The sequence below is a fragment of the Engraulis encrasicolus genome, chromosome 6, assembly GCF_034702125.1.
Source record: "Engraulis encrasicolus isolate BLACKSEA-1 chromosome 6, IST_EnEncr_1.0, whole genome shotgun sequence".
Taxonomy (NCBI): Eukaryota; Metazoa; Chordata; class Actinopteri; order Clupeiformes; family Engraulidae; genus Engraulis; species Engraulis encrasicolus.
The window spans coordinates 29,053,923-29,068,311 of NC_085862.1; the positions used below are offsets into that span (position 1 = coordinate 29,053,923).

The 14,389-nt window shown below is 44.0% G+C and overlaps 1 protein-coding gene across 2 annotated transcripts in view; it reads left to right on the forward strand.

Moving 5' to 3' along the window:
* Window positions 1-14,389, forward strand: part of LOC134451057 (lisH domain-containing protein ARMC9) — a 52,428-nt gene that overhangs the window by 28,719 nt on the left and 9,320 nt on the right. For both annotated transcript variants that reach the window (XM_063201201.1, XM_063201202.1), the window contains 2 exons: window positions 5,455-5,594; window positions 11,809-11,911. In XM_063201201.1, coding sequence (XP_063057271.1) covers window positions 5,455-5,594; window positions 11,809-11,911 — 243 coding nt within the window. The remainder of the gene's footprint in view (window positions 1-5,454; window positions 5,595-11,808; window positions 11,912-14,389) is intronic.

Here is a 14,389-nt window from a genome sequence, read left to right on the forward strand (position 1 = left end):
CTTTGCACCATCTGTGGTTGGGGTATCAGTGTGATTGCAAAGACATGTCATTCCTGCGGTGTTTATCGCCTCCTTGCTGAGTTTTTGTAGCGCTTCGCGTCGTGCCCCACTCCCCTTTGCCTGTTATCAATTGAGCATAACCCACGGCCTCTTGTGGCTTATTGCTTAATTATTTCGCTAGCGTGCCTATTCTGAATGAGCCATTTTAATATAGATTAATCTAGATAAATTTCATAATTACAGTGAGATTAATCTAGATTAAACAAATTAATCTATGCCCACCCCTGGTTTCAATACATTATTTTCTACAACGTAGCAGAATTAGCCTACTACAGATGTGCTGCTAATATTATTACTTGGAATGGTTTGGTGCCCTTGTTTTCATGGCCTGCAGCACCTGGGATTTATGACACTTTTTAAATACTTAAAAGTGATGATAGACTAGGCAACGTTTTGAGCAACACTTTTGGGCAACCTTGCTATAAATTCGGATGATATATTTATTTGGATAGTTTATCATTTCAACACTTTTATAGGGACAAGTTGGATCAGAAGTAGACACCTCACCTTAATGCCTAAATGTTTGCCGTCACCCAAAGCTAGGTAAACTACTAGTGAACAGGTGCTGGAATTGGTTTTGAAAGCACATCTACATGATCAGCATATCCTTAGGGCCTCACAAAAACTAATCTGAAACAGTTATTTTAATTGATATTATGTAATTAAATTCAATTTCTTTGAATGATGTTTTGTAACAGTTATACTTTGCCCAACCATGGTCAATTTAGATTGGCAGTCTTAATGTTATTGTCAGAGTTTTTTTTCCAGGAAGGGGTGATATGTCAGAATGGTTAGGTGTCCATAGAAATTAGCGGTGAAGATACGTAACGCAAATATGGCATCTACCCGCACATCTCCCACCTTTTTGGTAACAAGAGCCAATGTGCCTGTGTGAGCTGCGTTGCCAGTGATCCAATCATCTGGCTGAATCGGCGCACGCAAAATGATGCGCATGCTCAGTTGTGAAAAGCCGTTGCTCTCGTGCCGTTATGGAACTACTGCGCCTGCGCTCTGTCAAAAAAAACGTGAGAAAAGTGGCTTAAAAAGCTTTATTTTGACTCGTATGACACAACCAAGTAGTCTAGATTGATCAGTTTTTCACGGTGGTTTCAACCATATGGTTTTCACAACGGCTGGGTTCCCTCCCGTCCTATATTCAGTTTCCCCATTCATTTTTTCCATTGACTCTCAGATCTGGTCTCACTAATTGCGAAATAGCACCCCGAAGGCGTCAACAAGATGGCAACGACTGTCCCATCTCTACCTAAACCGTCTCTGGTATTGTTTAACAATACAGGAATAAAAGTATGTTGGAATATACAGTAATGACACACTGGTACTAGAAATTGGTTTAGATTCCAGATACTTCTTAAAACAAATATGATAGTCAGGGCGGTCCGACGGGCAATATCCCGGGGTGGCACCCGAGAGGGACAGCACCATTGCGGAGCACCGCTCACAAACTACATGTAAACATGTTAAAATCTTTACAAATGAAAAATCGTTATACATTGTAAAAAATCATATAACATTGTTATATTGTCAGTTATTACAAGCGTTTTGGGCGCACCTGTGTGGGGTGTCGGAGGGGGCGTAACCCATCGTAGTACTGACACTGGATACAGTACATTTCTGTTGTATTACTGTTGTTATTATTGTTGTTATTTCACCTCGTACCTTACTCAAACACTATCAGAACAGGTAGTGCTTTTGCCCCCTGCTATTTAATGCAGTGCTGTGGTTGTGGTGCATGATATTTATTTGGGAAGGGCACTGTCTGGGGGTTATTATTTCAGTTTTGGCAGTTGGTGAAGAACAGGTGCACTTGACTCAGGTCCTCGCATTTGACACTTTTTTTCCCCAACACATGTACAGTTTTGTAGAGAGAGAGGCTCCGAGGCACTCCTCGGACCCTCTCTCTCTACAAGTTTGCAACTTTGGAAACCGATGAGCACCTGAATATTTTCACACTACCCCACAGATGCACTCATCCATTCTCTTTTCTTAAACATGTACAGTTTTCTTTTTTTTAATGAACAAACATCCCTCACACAAAAAACAAAAACAAACATACAAAGAGAAACAACAACAACAACAACAAGAACAAAACCTACACATCAGACAGCACAATATGAGGCTTGTTGATGTACTGGAGGAATGGTCCCCAAAGACCAGCTCAGAATTGTGCCTTCCAGGTGACTGATACTGTTAGTCAGAGTCATATGGATGATAAGTCATTCACTACATTTACATGACCGTTTTAATTCCGAATTAAATAGTTGTCTCGAATTTACTTTGATCTTTCATTTAATTCCGAATTAAGAAGTGTTTACATGGCGTTTTCAAATTGGAATTAAGCTTCATTCAGAATTAAAGTGAGTTCATTCGGAATTAAATGTCTCATGTAACTTAAACATACCAATTGAAATAACTCTAGTATGTGGCCATCCTCTTGCCACGGTGTCCCTCAGCAGAAGAAGAAGAAAATGAAAAGTAGAAACCTTCATTAGGTACATTGGAATAATTAGTGTTTGAACTACGTAATACTCACACAATTAATTTACTTCTACTTTAAAGGAACAGACCACCCTTTTTTGATTTTCATATATTTCCAAGCATTATTCATAAATGTGCATATCATTTTTGTCTATGTGCTTTCATTGCCTCGTTTAACAGTAGGCCTATAGCCAAATCAAGTATAGCAATGCAAGTCTATGGTACAAAATACAACATCATCAAAAGTACTTATAAACCACTTTAAAATGAATATAAAATTCACCAGAATGTAAAACAGCAGTTTAATTTCGTCCAGTGATCACTTGCAGCTTGATGCTAAAGTTACCAGTTACTCCCAGTGATTATGCTAAGCTATGCTAATAATTCTGACCCAATACATCTAAGTACTGAAAACACTGAGAAGGAAATATATGCACATTCATTAATAATGCTGGGAAAAGCTGCAAATATGTGAAAATCAAAAAGGATGGTCTGTTCCTTGAAATTACGTAATTACTCCACTTCAACTTCATCAGTTGGCTGTTGTGGCTGTTGTTATTGTCTGGTTGCACTGCACAGTATCAAATTGTCTTTGAGACCGTGATGCTCAGACACATACTCAGGCACACACACATCCACAGCACCCATGCAACGCTCTCCTTGTTCCTGTGCACTCAAAAGGCCCATACAAATTATTCCAATTTGGCAGACTAGTTTATGAGGTTTACTTGGATATTCTCAGCGGAACCAGTATCATTTTTCAGATGTTAACAAACACGCCTTGATTCTTGTTGTCTTGTCTCTCTTGAGGGGGTATTGTCATTCTCTGTCACACACACACACACACACACACACACACACACACACACACACACACACACACACACACACACACACACACACACACACACACACACACACACACACACACACACACACACACACACACACACACCTTACTGTAAAGGCACTTCACAAGGGTTTTTTTTGTTTGTTTTTTTCCAATTTCCTGTAGCCTCATAATGCGCCCTTTTCCACCAGGGGAACACAGTCATCTGCATTGAAAAAAATGACATCACAACGACAGGGCCTTTAGTGATACATTACGACTTGGTAATTGCCATTCTGGTAACGGGGGTCATGTTTTAACGCTGTAAGCTAGAGATTATTTCTGCAGTTGTTACCTGTGGTTGTTGAGGGCCTACTAGATTTTCAGTGCTTAACTGCTTCACCGGCAACCTGGGATCGATTCCGGAAAATGAAGACCCAGAAGGCCCCAAAAAATATTTCTAAAAAAAAATAGAAAGCAGGCAAACTGACTCGTATGGCACACACACACACACACACACACACACACACACACACACACACACACACACACACACACACACACACACACACACACACACACACACACACACACACACACACACACACACACACACACACCCCAGCCACACATTCATCACACACAGTTAGTCAATTAACTTTTAAATGGTTACCCGAAACACTGCCAGTAGCTTTGGAATGTGAACGTGTGGCCTCCGCTGAGGAGGGCTGACCTATTTTTGGGCCAAGTTTTGTTTGGTTCTGCTGCTCAGCCTTGTGAAACCCACCCGGCTACCTGGGTCATAGTGAATCATTTCCATCGCCATGGTAATACATTCCCACCTATTGTAACGGGTCATTTGATCTTATCGCTCCACTGTGTGCTCTACCAAACAAAAGGTGGACACAGAACCTGCTCTGGCTTACTTTTAAGGTCGTCTCTGCTGTTTAGGATGTTCCAGAGGGGAAGGGGGCTGGTAACTGAAACATCCCCCCTCCACCACTCTCATAAGTGATGTATTTCAGTGTTTTTTTATGGGAAGGAAGGAAGGAAAACTGTGACCAGGTAACTAGGTACCTGACCAACTGTGTCATAGCAATGACTGATGAACTAATTTACCTCCACCAAGGAGTCCATGTTTTCGGCCGCGTTGGTCTGTCTGTTGTTTGTTGGTCTGAATGTCAGCAGGATAGCTCAAAAAGTTATGCACAGATTTTGATGAACCTTTGTGGAGTTGTTGGAAATGACAAAAGGAACAAGTGATTCAATTTTGGTATCAGTATTTCTTTTAAAGGTTTCCTCATTGTCGGACAGGGTGAATTTTGACATTCCAGTTTCTACCTCTAAAAGAAATCGGGTGTAACATAGTCAGTAGTATAGTCATAGTCATAGTCAGTTGTTCTATCAAACAGCTTCCTTGGGGGAGGTCTGCACTCTTAAGTGCATTTCAAGTTTAAGTGTAGGCCTTTTATGCCCACCTCTCACTTACACAGATTGAGGACAGCAAGGATGACCTCAAATTTAACAATTGTCTTGGCCCACTGTCTCAAGTTCTCCCTTTTGTGACCTCTCTCAAGGCCTTTTGTCTGCAGTGTTGGCTTCCCTGAATTGATGAGCCAAACAATTGACCGAACGTTTGCAGAGACCGTTGAGGAGCATTTGGTAATCGCAAATACAGAGAGGACAAAGATAGTGGCAGAACCTTTTGAGGGCAGACCTTCTACTCCATAACAATGCAAAGACCTGGCAGACAGACATATAACATTATCATAACCACATCGCCTCAAACATCATAACCACACAATTTGAATGCTGAGAAGTAGTCCAAGGTCTTAAATCATTCAGTCAAATATTGAGTGTTGCCAGTTGACGTATCCAGTGTAAAAAATGCCCCTTAAAGTTCTGATTTAACTTGCACAGCATTTCGTTTAATTTAAGGTGTCTTAAATGCAAATGAGCGTTTAGGAAAGTGTTATGTATGTAATGTTATGTAATGTTATTATTAATGATTATTATTAATGTTATGTAATGTTCTTATTCATTCCCCTCCATCTCTCCTGTGTCTGCAGAGACTCCAGGCGAGAGGGAGATGCCCCCCTCATGCGGCAGCGGAGCCGGGACAGCTTGCCCTCCTCCAGGTTCGGCTCTCGCCCCCCCACCAGGAGCGGCAGCCGGCCCAGCACCGGAGACTCCCTACACCGCACACTCGGTACTGTATGCTAGCACTCCCCTGCTACACACCTATCCTCACACATTACATTACATTACATTACATTGCATTACACTTAGCTGACGCTTTTATCCAAAGCGACTTGCAGCTATTTTACAGGGTATTGAAGGGTATTAAAGGGGCAGCCGTGGCCTAGTGGTTAGTAGTGGTGTCAACAATGATCGATCCGGCGATGCAATCCAATGCGGGGCATGGACGATCAAATTCAATGCGGCAAGTTCCAGAATCGACGCAGCAATTTTTTTAAGTTTCAATTACTTCCGCGGATATTTCGGAAGCAAATGAATGTTAAATTAAATAAAAGTACTTCAAAGCATTGCAAGACTGATACAGACTGATCCAGACTGATACAGAAAACAGCCAATAAATTGTTGCTCAGTATCTGACTACTTGTATTGCCTCATCATGACTGATGAAACATTTGCTTTGCTTTCAGTAGAAATGTAATGCATTGCAATGCATTGTAGAATTGAATCGGATCGAATCGCAGAGAATCGAATCGAATCGCTACCTCCCGAATCATGATCGAATCGGATTGTGAGGGCAGTGCCAATCCACACCACTAGTGATTAGAGAGTTGGACTTTCAGTCTAGGGGTTGCAGGTTCGAATCCCCCCTGACCTCTCCCTACATCTCCATCCATGGCTGAAGTGCCCTTGAGCAAGGCACCTAACACCACATTGCTCCAGGGACTGTAACCAATACCCTGAAAATAATAATAGTCGTATGTCGCTTTGAATAAATGAAAGCATCAGCTAAGTGCAATGTAATGTAATGTATGGATGGAGGTGTAGGGAGAGGAAAGTGTGGGATTCAAACTCCAGACAGTTTGGAATGTCCTGGTTGAGGTCGCTTTGGATCTGAACGCTAGGGTAGCTTCTGGACTAGAGGAAGAGGAAGTGCCATATTCGCTTAACTTGCTAAACTTAGTAAAGATACAATAACAGACATCTCTATAAAAATATGTAGATGAGCAGAAATGAAGGTGTCAGACTTTTCCTTGTGGCAATTTCCAAATTGTATGGCACTAAAGTAGTATTTCTCAACAGGGCTCTACAGACCCCCAGGGGGAGTTCAGCACCCCTACGGGGACGTTTGGAAGGATACAGCTGAGAGGGGGCTTTGCTTAGTTGCCATTGGGGGGCATTAGTTCATTTTATTTTTTTAAATACGATCTTATTTTCTATTTTTAAAAAGCTCATTGGCAGGCTTGTGATTAGGTCAAGGGTGCGTTCGGAGGCTTATGATGAGGCACAGGGGGAGTTTGTACAAAAAAGGTTGAGAACCGCTGCACAAAACAATAGTGTGCCTGAGGGGTTAGGTGTTGTAAATGAAAGACAGAGCAATGGTTTTGCACCATGTATGCACTGTGTGTGCACTGTCCATATTTACACATCGTCCATTGAGGTGAAATGAAGCATCTAACTGTTGTGTTAGCCTGTATGTTGGTTTTGGATCCTGTCCATTCAGCAGGCGTATCCGCAAACTACGAAGCTTGTTCTTCAATCTCATATAAACACTAGAGATGCACCGGATCCTGATTTTTAGGATCCTGCCGGATACCGGATCCGCTGCTTAAGATCCTGCCGGATCCGGAACTGGATACCGGATCCTACAAAAGGGTTGAAACATATAGTCTACTTGCACACGTGGGCCCTTTTTATTGTGTTGGCTCAAACTATTTTTTAGATTCATTGGCTTACTGCCACACTGCCTGCAACGGCCGCTTGCAAAGGGCTTTCACTCCATGCAGTGATTGGGGTTGTGAAAGACTGACTGAAAAGCCTAGACTAGACATGCACCTGATCCTGATTTTTAGGTAACATGCCGGATACCGGATCCACTGCTTAAGATCCTGCCGGACCCGGATCCTGTGAAAAACCCTATTATCCTGCCGGATCCGGAACCGGATCCGGATCCGGTGCATCTCTACTAAACACATCCATCAAACCTGGCGTCTTAAAACAGGGAAAACCCCTGCCATGTAGTGCTACTACTTCCTCTTCCAGCGCACTTTTCTCTTTTTTTTTAAAGATTTATTTATTTGATTTTTGGACCTTCATTTGCTGATAGGACAATGTGAGAGCAGACAAGATGTGAACAGGGGAAGAGAGATGGGGGAAAGTTGGGCAAATGACCCAGGCCGGAATTGAACACGGGTCGCCGGTGGCAGCCCTGTGCCCTACCGTTAGAGCCATGGTAGGGCCTGCCACTAGTGCACTTTTAATGCAGATAGAGGTAGGTTGAGGCTTGTCTGGTGTCCTGTGTGGCCATTAGGAGCTGTTAACTTCAAGATGGACCATCAAATAAATTGTAGGGTTTTCTTACTAGCAGAGGCTCTGCCTGATGAAGGTCTAAGGACCGAAAGCTAGCAAGTCATGTAAAGCTTTGCACAAAAAAGACCTGAAGTGAGCGGATTGTTTTCTTTTGTACAGCAACTTCAATTGAATCCTGCACCTTCAAAACAGATGAGCGGTGACCCATCACAACTAGCAGGGTTTAAAAAAAAAACTGAAGCTAGGTTTCCCACCCTCAACATCTGAAGGACTTGCCACTTGGAAAGGGGTGTCACATTCTGTGCCCCCCCCTCCTCCTGCCTGTGTGCTGCTGGTGGCATTGACGTAGCCGTTGTCCCTGGGGCCACTTGACACTCCCGTATGAAGATGAACCCGGGGCTGGAGGCTGTGGGCTGTGGGCTGTGCACAGTTTGTCCTGTGCATGTGTTAATGGTGTCAAGTGGGTGAGGAGTGGGCCTATGGGCTTGTATGAGAACTATCTGATAGTGAGTGTGTGTGTGTGTGTGTGTGTGTGTGTGTGTGTGTGTGTGTGTGTGTGTGTGTGTGTGTGTGTGTGTGTGTGTGTGTGTGTGTGTGTGTGTGTGTGTGTGTGTGTGTGTGTGTGTGTGTGTGTGTGTGTGTGTCGTGGATTATTCATTTTCATTTCATTTAATTTATCCTTTAATTAGCCAGGATTGTCCCATTGAAACTAGAGTCTCTTCTGCCAGGGAGTCCTGGTCAAAATGGCAGCATACATATTGTTACAGACACGGACAAACACATAGTTAAAAAGGAAAATAAATGTACAAAAAAACACATCAAGAAGAATAAGTCTACATAAAACATATTATGAGATAAAAAGTAGCCTATGTGCTGCATAGTCAGAAACAATGACACTCCTCTGTGTATACTGTATTCATTTCCCTCTTAAAAGTCTCTAATGAGGGCAGAGAGTCCATACATAATATCTTCTGCAACTCATTCCATAGGTATGGGGCATAAAAAGAAAAGCCTGTTTTCCCTAATTCAGTGCGAGGAGTACAAGACTGTAGTACTAACTTGTGTGAGGAACGTGTGCCATAAGATAAAGTACAAAAAGTCAATAAATTACAGATATAATAGGGAAGTTTGCCCAACAGTGCCTTTGCAATAAAAAGTAACATATGCAATTTACGCCTTAAATACAAGGATGGCCATTGGACTTTAGAGTACAGATCACAATGGTGGGTTTCTACAAATCGCAATGCAGAATGATAAACTGCATCCAGCTTCTTGAGGAGATATAAGGGCGCATGCATATAAATTGTATCCCCATAATCCAACACTGAGAGAAAAGTACTTTGAACCAGCCTTTTTCTTACTAAAAATGAAAAACATTATTAGTACTTGATGGTCTCAGTTTGTCTGACTGCTGTGTCGATGGCTAAACAAATTATTCTCTCACGGTAGTGTAAATGAAGTCAGTAAGTGCACATTTGCATGTCTCACTATTACTGACTGTGCAGCACCTGGCATGTTGGCACAGGAGAGGTGCGGGTAATTTGGCTAAAACCCTGGGAAAGTATTGTATGAATGTGTGTTTTTGTCCTGCCAGTTGCCATCAACCACAACCCAGTCAGTTGGGGTGGGGTCAATTAGGGTCAGTTTGCAGTCAGTGTGGGTGCACCTCTATTATGAAGACTCCACTGTGTACTGCCACTAACCAGTCGGAATCAACTGTGCATGAGTAGAAGAGCTTTTGAGGGATTTGACACTCCCTTCTCTAACCATTCAGACAATATGCTGCTTCTTGGTCTGGCAAGAGCACTGGGAACTTGGAACACTGGTGATGGACTAGAGGCCCCCGAAACATCTGAAAGACGGGTTTTGCGTCCTTTTGGGTCATTTCATTAGGGTGCGTTTGTGGCAAGATAGAACCTCAGAACTGTGGTGGGGTTCACTAAGTTTTATTATTAAAATCTGTGCCGGTCAGGCCCCAAAGTGTCTACTTTCAAGTTAAATTTTCCTTGTGGGTTATCTATTTACTAGACCCACCTACATTCTTTAAATATATGTTTTTGGTCTTTTGACTTTATTTTTAAGATGTGAAGGAGAAGGGCAGTGAAGGCGTGACAGGAAGTGAGTGAGGAGAGAGAGACAGGGAAGGGACGGCCCCGGGTCAGCAGCGCAGCAGACGAGTGCCCTACCGTTAGCACCACAGTAGGGCCCACCTGCTAAAAATATTTTAGTTCTTTAAGTTTGACTGCTGCCTGTTAAACCCCTTTTTTCTGGTTTTCCCTGTCATGTAATGCACGATGCACCCCGATATTAACCCATTTTACCCTGATGATGACTCATATGTTGTTTGACCTTTGATGCCTGTAGACACATATACGCTGCATTCAGGCTCTTGAGATTTTAGCCTTTTTAATAAAAATGTGGGTATGTTGCAGCTGAATGAACATATTCTAATGCATGATGAGGTTCTTAGGGTTGGAAATGCAATTTCATGTTTTTATGGGCATCAGAGGCTGAGATATTTAGGTTTTTATAGGCTGAGGGCAACTTTCCCAACACGGACACAGCATTCAGCAGGTGTTTTTTGCAGGTGCTTTAGGCGTCAATGGGTTAAACACTAGTATTAGCCACCATGCTCTGGCCTCCCTCCTCGTCCCCCCCAGCGCAGCACAGTCATGTAAGAGAGCAGCGGGGAGGCCTTGCAAGCCTCTGCTGCTCTCACTGGGCCCAGCTGCTCATATTGCCTCAGAGCCCCTGCCAATAGTGCAGCAGGTGAGGCCATGTCTACTCTGTCCCCTGCATGCGGCCTCTGAGCAAACTCTCATCACCCTGCAAGACAGCCTCAGCCTTTTACACAGAAAGACACACACACACACACACACACACACCATACCAAACATACCATACCAGTTTGCATTCCAGCAGGTAAAATTATGACCACTACACACACACACACACACACACACACACTCACGTGCACGCACACACGTTATCTCTCTTTGTGTGTGTCTCCCTCTTTTCCCAACGACCCTCACTGTGCTCCTCAGTAAGAAAGTGAGTGCAGGTGTCTGTTCTCTTTGTCTTTCCTGATAACACCACTGGCCTCCTGCTCTTTGGCTGTCATGCGTGCATGTGTGCGTGTGTAGACATGTTGGTGTTGTGAATTTGTGCAGTTAACATACCTGCAAACTCGTCACCTTTTGGTGACAGTCACCTTTTTCCTGGCCAATTAGGTCATTCACGTGAATCATGTAGAACCAGAGAGTTTTTTTGGGGGGGGGGTCCTGCCAACCAACAACCATTACGGCAAAAGCCGAAAGCAGACAGCAGAGTGAGTTTGTTTACGGGTACACATTTCTCTGTTGGCTTGCAACAGTCTCGGGCTGACCTATCAGCGTGTTATGATTTCTAAACAAATAAATATCTTCTATAGGACTTTCCCTTATACTATAGTTAATAGATAATGGTAGTTCAAAGTGCTTTGAAGAGCAAGAGAATCAGGTGAAATAAACTATTTGCCTCATATTTTTTACTTGCATGGTGTAGGCTATGTTGGCTCAAGTTGCCTCTGAGATAGGCCCGCTGGAGACTGTCACCTTTTTTTCTTTGACGAGTTTGCAGGTCTGGGTTTAGTGTATGCATATGAATGCATACACACGTGAGGGCATGGGTTCAGAGTGTACTGCTGTATTAGTTTGTCGAGAGAGAGCGAGAGAGAGAGATATGTGATGAGTGTTCAAAGTATATTGCATACTATTAAGTGCATGTGAGTTAATACACTGGAGTGCATAAGTTCAAATACATTGTGTATGTGTCTGTGTGTGTGTGCGCGGCGTGCGTGCGTATGGTGTATAATCATCTCCATGTAATGTCTGTGCGTGTAGCTCTAATGATGTGTGATATTTCTGGGCCCCCTGCAGTGTCTGAGTCGGAGTGCTGGCGTTCGTCCCAGGAGTCTGGACTGGAGGAGCTAGTGGGGGGGGCACAGCATCCCCAGCCGCCCACCAACGGACACTCCAGCAGGTACACACGCACACACATACACACACAACCTCCCCTGCCACCCACTTACCATACCAGTATGCTTTGCAGGATCCCAAGACACAGACACCCTGACTCATCCTTCACACACACAGTCACACGCACACACAAACAGCAGCTCTTCAGGATACTCCAGCAGTTGTGCCATACACACGCACGCGCACGCACGCGCACACACACACACACACACGCACACACACGTGCACTTACAAATCTGCAAATCTCTAGGATACGGAGGTAGGTAAACACATAAGCACGCGCACACACACACACGCATGCATGACAGAGGTAGTGCATGCACTATCTATTCTACATGCAGAAGCTGTAGACCCTTGTGAGCTGCCTGATATCTGCGCTGTGCTGGGACTGCGCTGTGCAGTGGCCGCGTGACACCTCAGCGTGTGATATTCCTCACCAAGGGTGGCGTGGGCACCACAGAATGTACAGGCCTCTGTTAGACAGCCCACCACTCACTGTCCTCTCCCTTTCTTTACCTCTCTCAGTCCATTTCTCTCTCTCCCTCTCTCTCCTCTTCGATCTGTTCACCTGTCTGTCTATCTATCCCTCTATCTAGCTACGGCATTCTTCTCTTCATGCTTGCATTCTTCATGTCTTTCTTTCTCTCTCTCTCTCTCTCTCTCTCTCTCTCTCTCTCTCTCTCTCTCTCTCTCTCTCTCTCTCTCTCTCACTCTCACTCTCTGTATCTACGTATGCTTTGTTTCTCTATTTTTTGTTCATTGAAACGCCGCTGTAAAGGTCAGTTGAGTGGAGGTGAGGAGTGACTGTATTTCTAGAAATGCAGAAGTGCAGCTTTAACTACTGTCTGCATACCAATCAATCAATCAATCAATCAATCAATCAGTTAGTCAGCTAAACACACACACACACACACACACACGCACACACACGCACACGCACGCACACACACACACACAGCCACCCAGGTGGGTGAGTTCGAGGTGTGTGTGTGTGTGTGTGTGTGTGTGTGTGTGTGTGTGTGTGTGTGTGTGTGTGTGTGTGTGTGTGTGTGTGTGTGTGTGTGTGTGTGTGTGTGTGTGTGTGTGTGTGTGTGTGTGTGTGTGTGTGTGTTTAGCTGACTAACTGATTGATTGATTGATTGATCCACACACACGCACACACACACACACAGACCTCTACCTCACTGTGTGTGTGTGTGAGCAGTAGAGTGTCCTTCCATACCACCGCTACAGGTCTTGCATACATTAAACTCAACCACCCTAAAAAGACCTGTAGAGAAAGGGGAACACATGCTGTGTGCTTCTAGAGTGACAATCCAGTGCAAATAGTGCAGGACCAGACATGACTTAAAAAGGGGGGGGGGAATCTGGTGCCACACGGATGTCTTTTTCAGTTTTTCTCTTATTTGTTTTCAATGCATTAGACTTAACGTTCCGACGTCAAATGCACTGAAAATAAATTAGAAATAACAGAAAGACATCCATGAGACACCCGATTTTCCACCCTGAAAAGACCTCAGTTCACACACACACACACACACACACACACACACACACACACACACACACACACACACACACACACACACACACACTCCCACTCTCTCTCTCTCTCTCTCTCTCTCTCTCTCTCTCTCTCTCTCTCTCTCTCTCTCTCTCTCTCTCTCTCTCTCTCTCTCTCGCTCGCTCGCTCGCTCTCTCTCGCTCTCTCTCTCTCTCATTACTCAGACACACACACACGTGCACACACCCTTCAGCCCCTCTGACAGAACCTGTCCTCGGCCCCCATGTTGCAGTAATGTTATTGGGAGTGGGGATGGTGGGTGGGGGGGAAGCCGGGTTTGAATGGAAGGTGTCCCAGGAGGCCAGGAATGCAGCCTTGTGTGAAGAATGTATAGCATGTCTCCTTCAGGTCCACTGCCTGCCGTTGGCCCTTCCGCTTTCCCTTCCCTACTCTACTCTACTCTACACTGCACTGCTCCACTCTCCTTCCTCCTCTGGCCCTGCCAAATAGGCACTCTTTACTGTTTAACGCTACAGCGCTCTGAGCTGTACGTTTTATCGTGACATCACATCTCTATGTCTTTATGTAACATTTGGTCAAGTTTTTTTTTATTATTCAGTTGGGGTTTTTTTTGCTCAAAATAAGAAAGAGAGTCAGATTTCTTGACACATTGCTGTCTGAGAAACTTTTGTTTTCCCCCACCGACAGTTTCATTATGGCATTTAAGGTCTTCGCCTTGGCCTCAATAATTTGGAATATTGTTTTTCTCTTGTTGTTCATCATGAGTTGCTCACACTCTAATTCATGTTTGTAGCCTTTCTCAAATTAAAACTCTCCTATATATCTGGTTAGTAATTGTTCAATGTGAAACATTCAAATATTTTTTTGCTACTTTATAAGTGTTCCAAAACCACACACACGTTTCCTTCCACCGCCCCTAATTAGTTTACAGCCGTGCCCTTCCTTAACCCTGCAGGT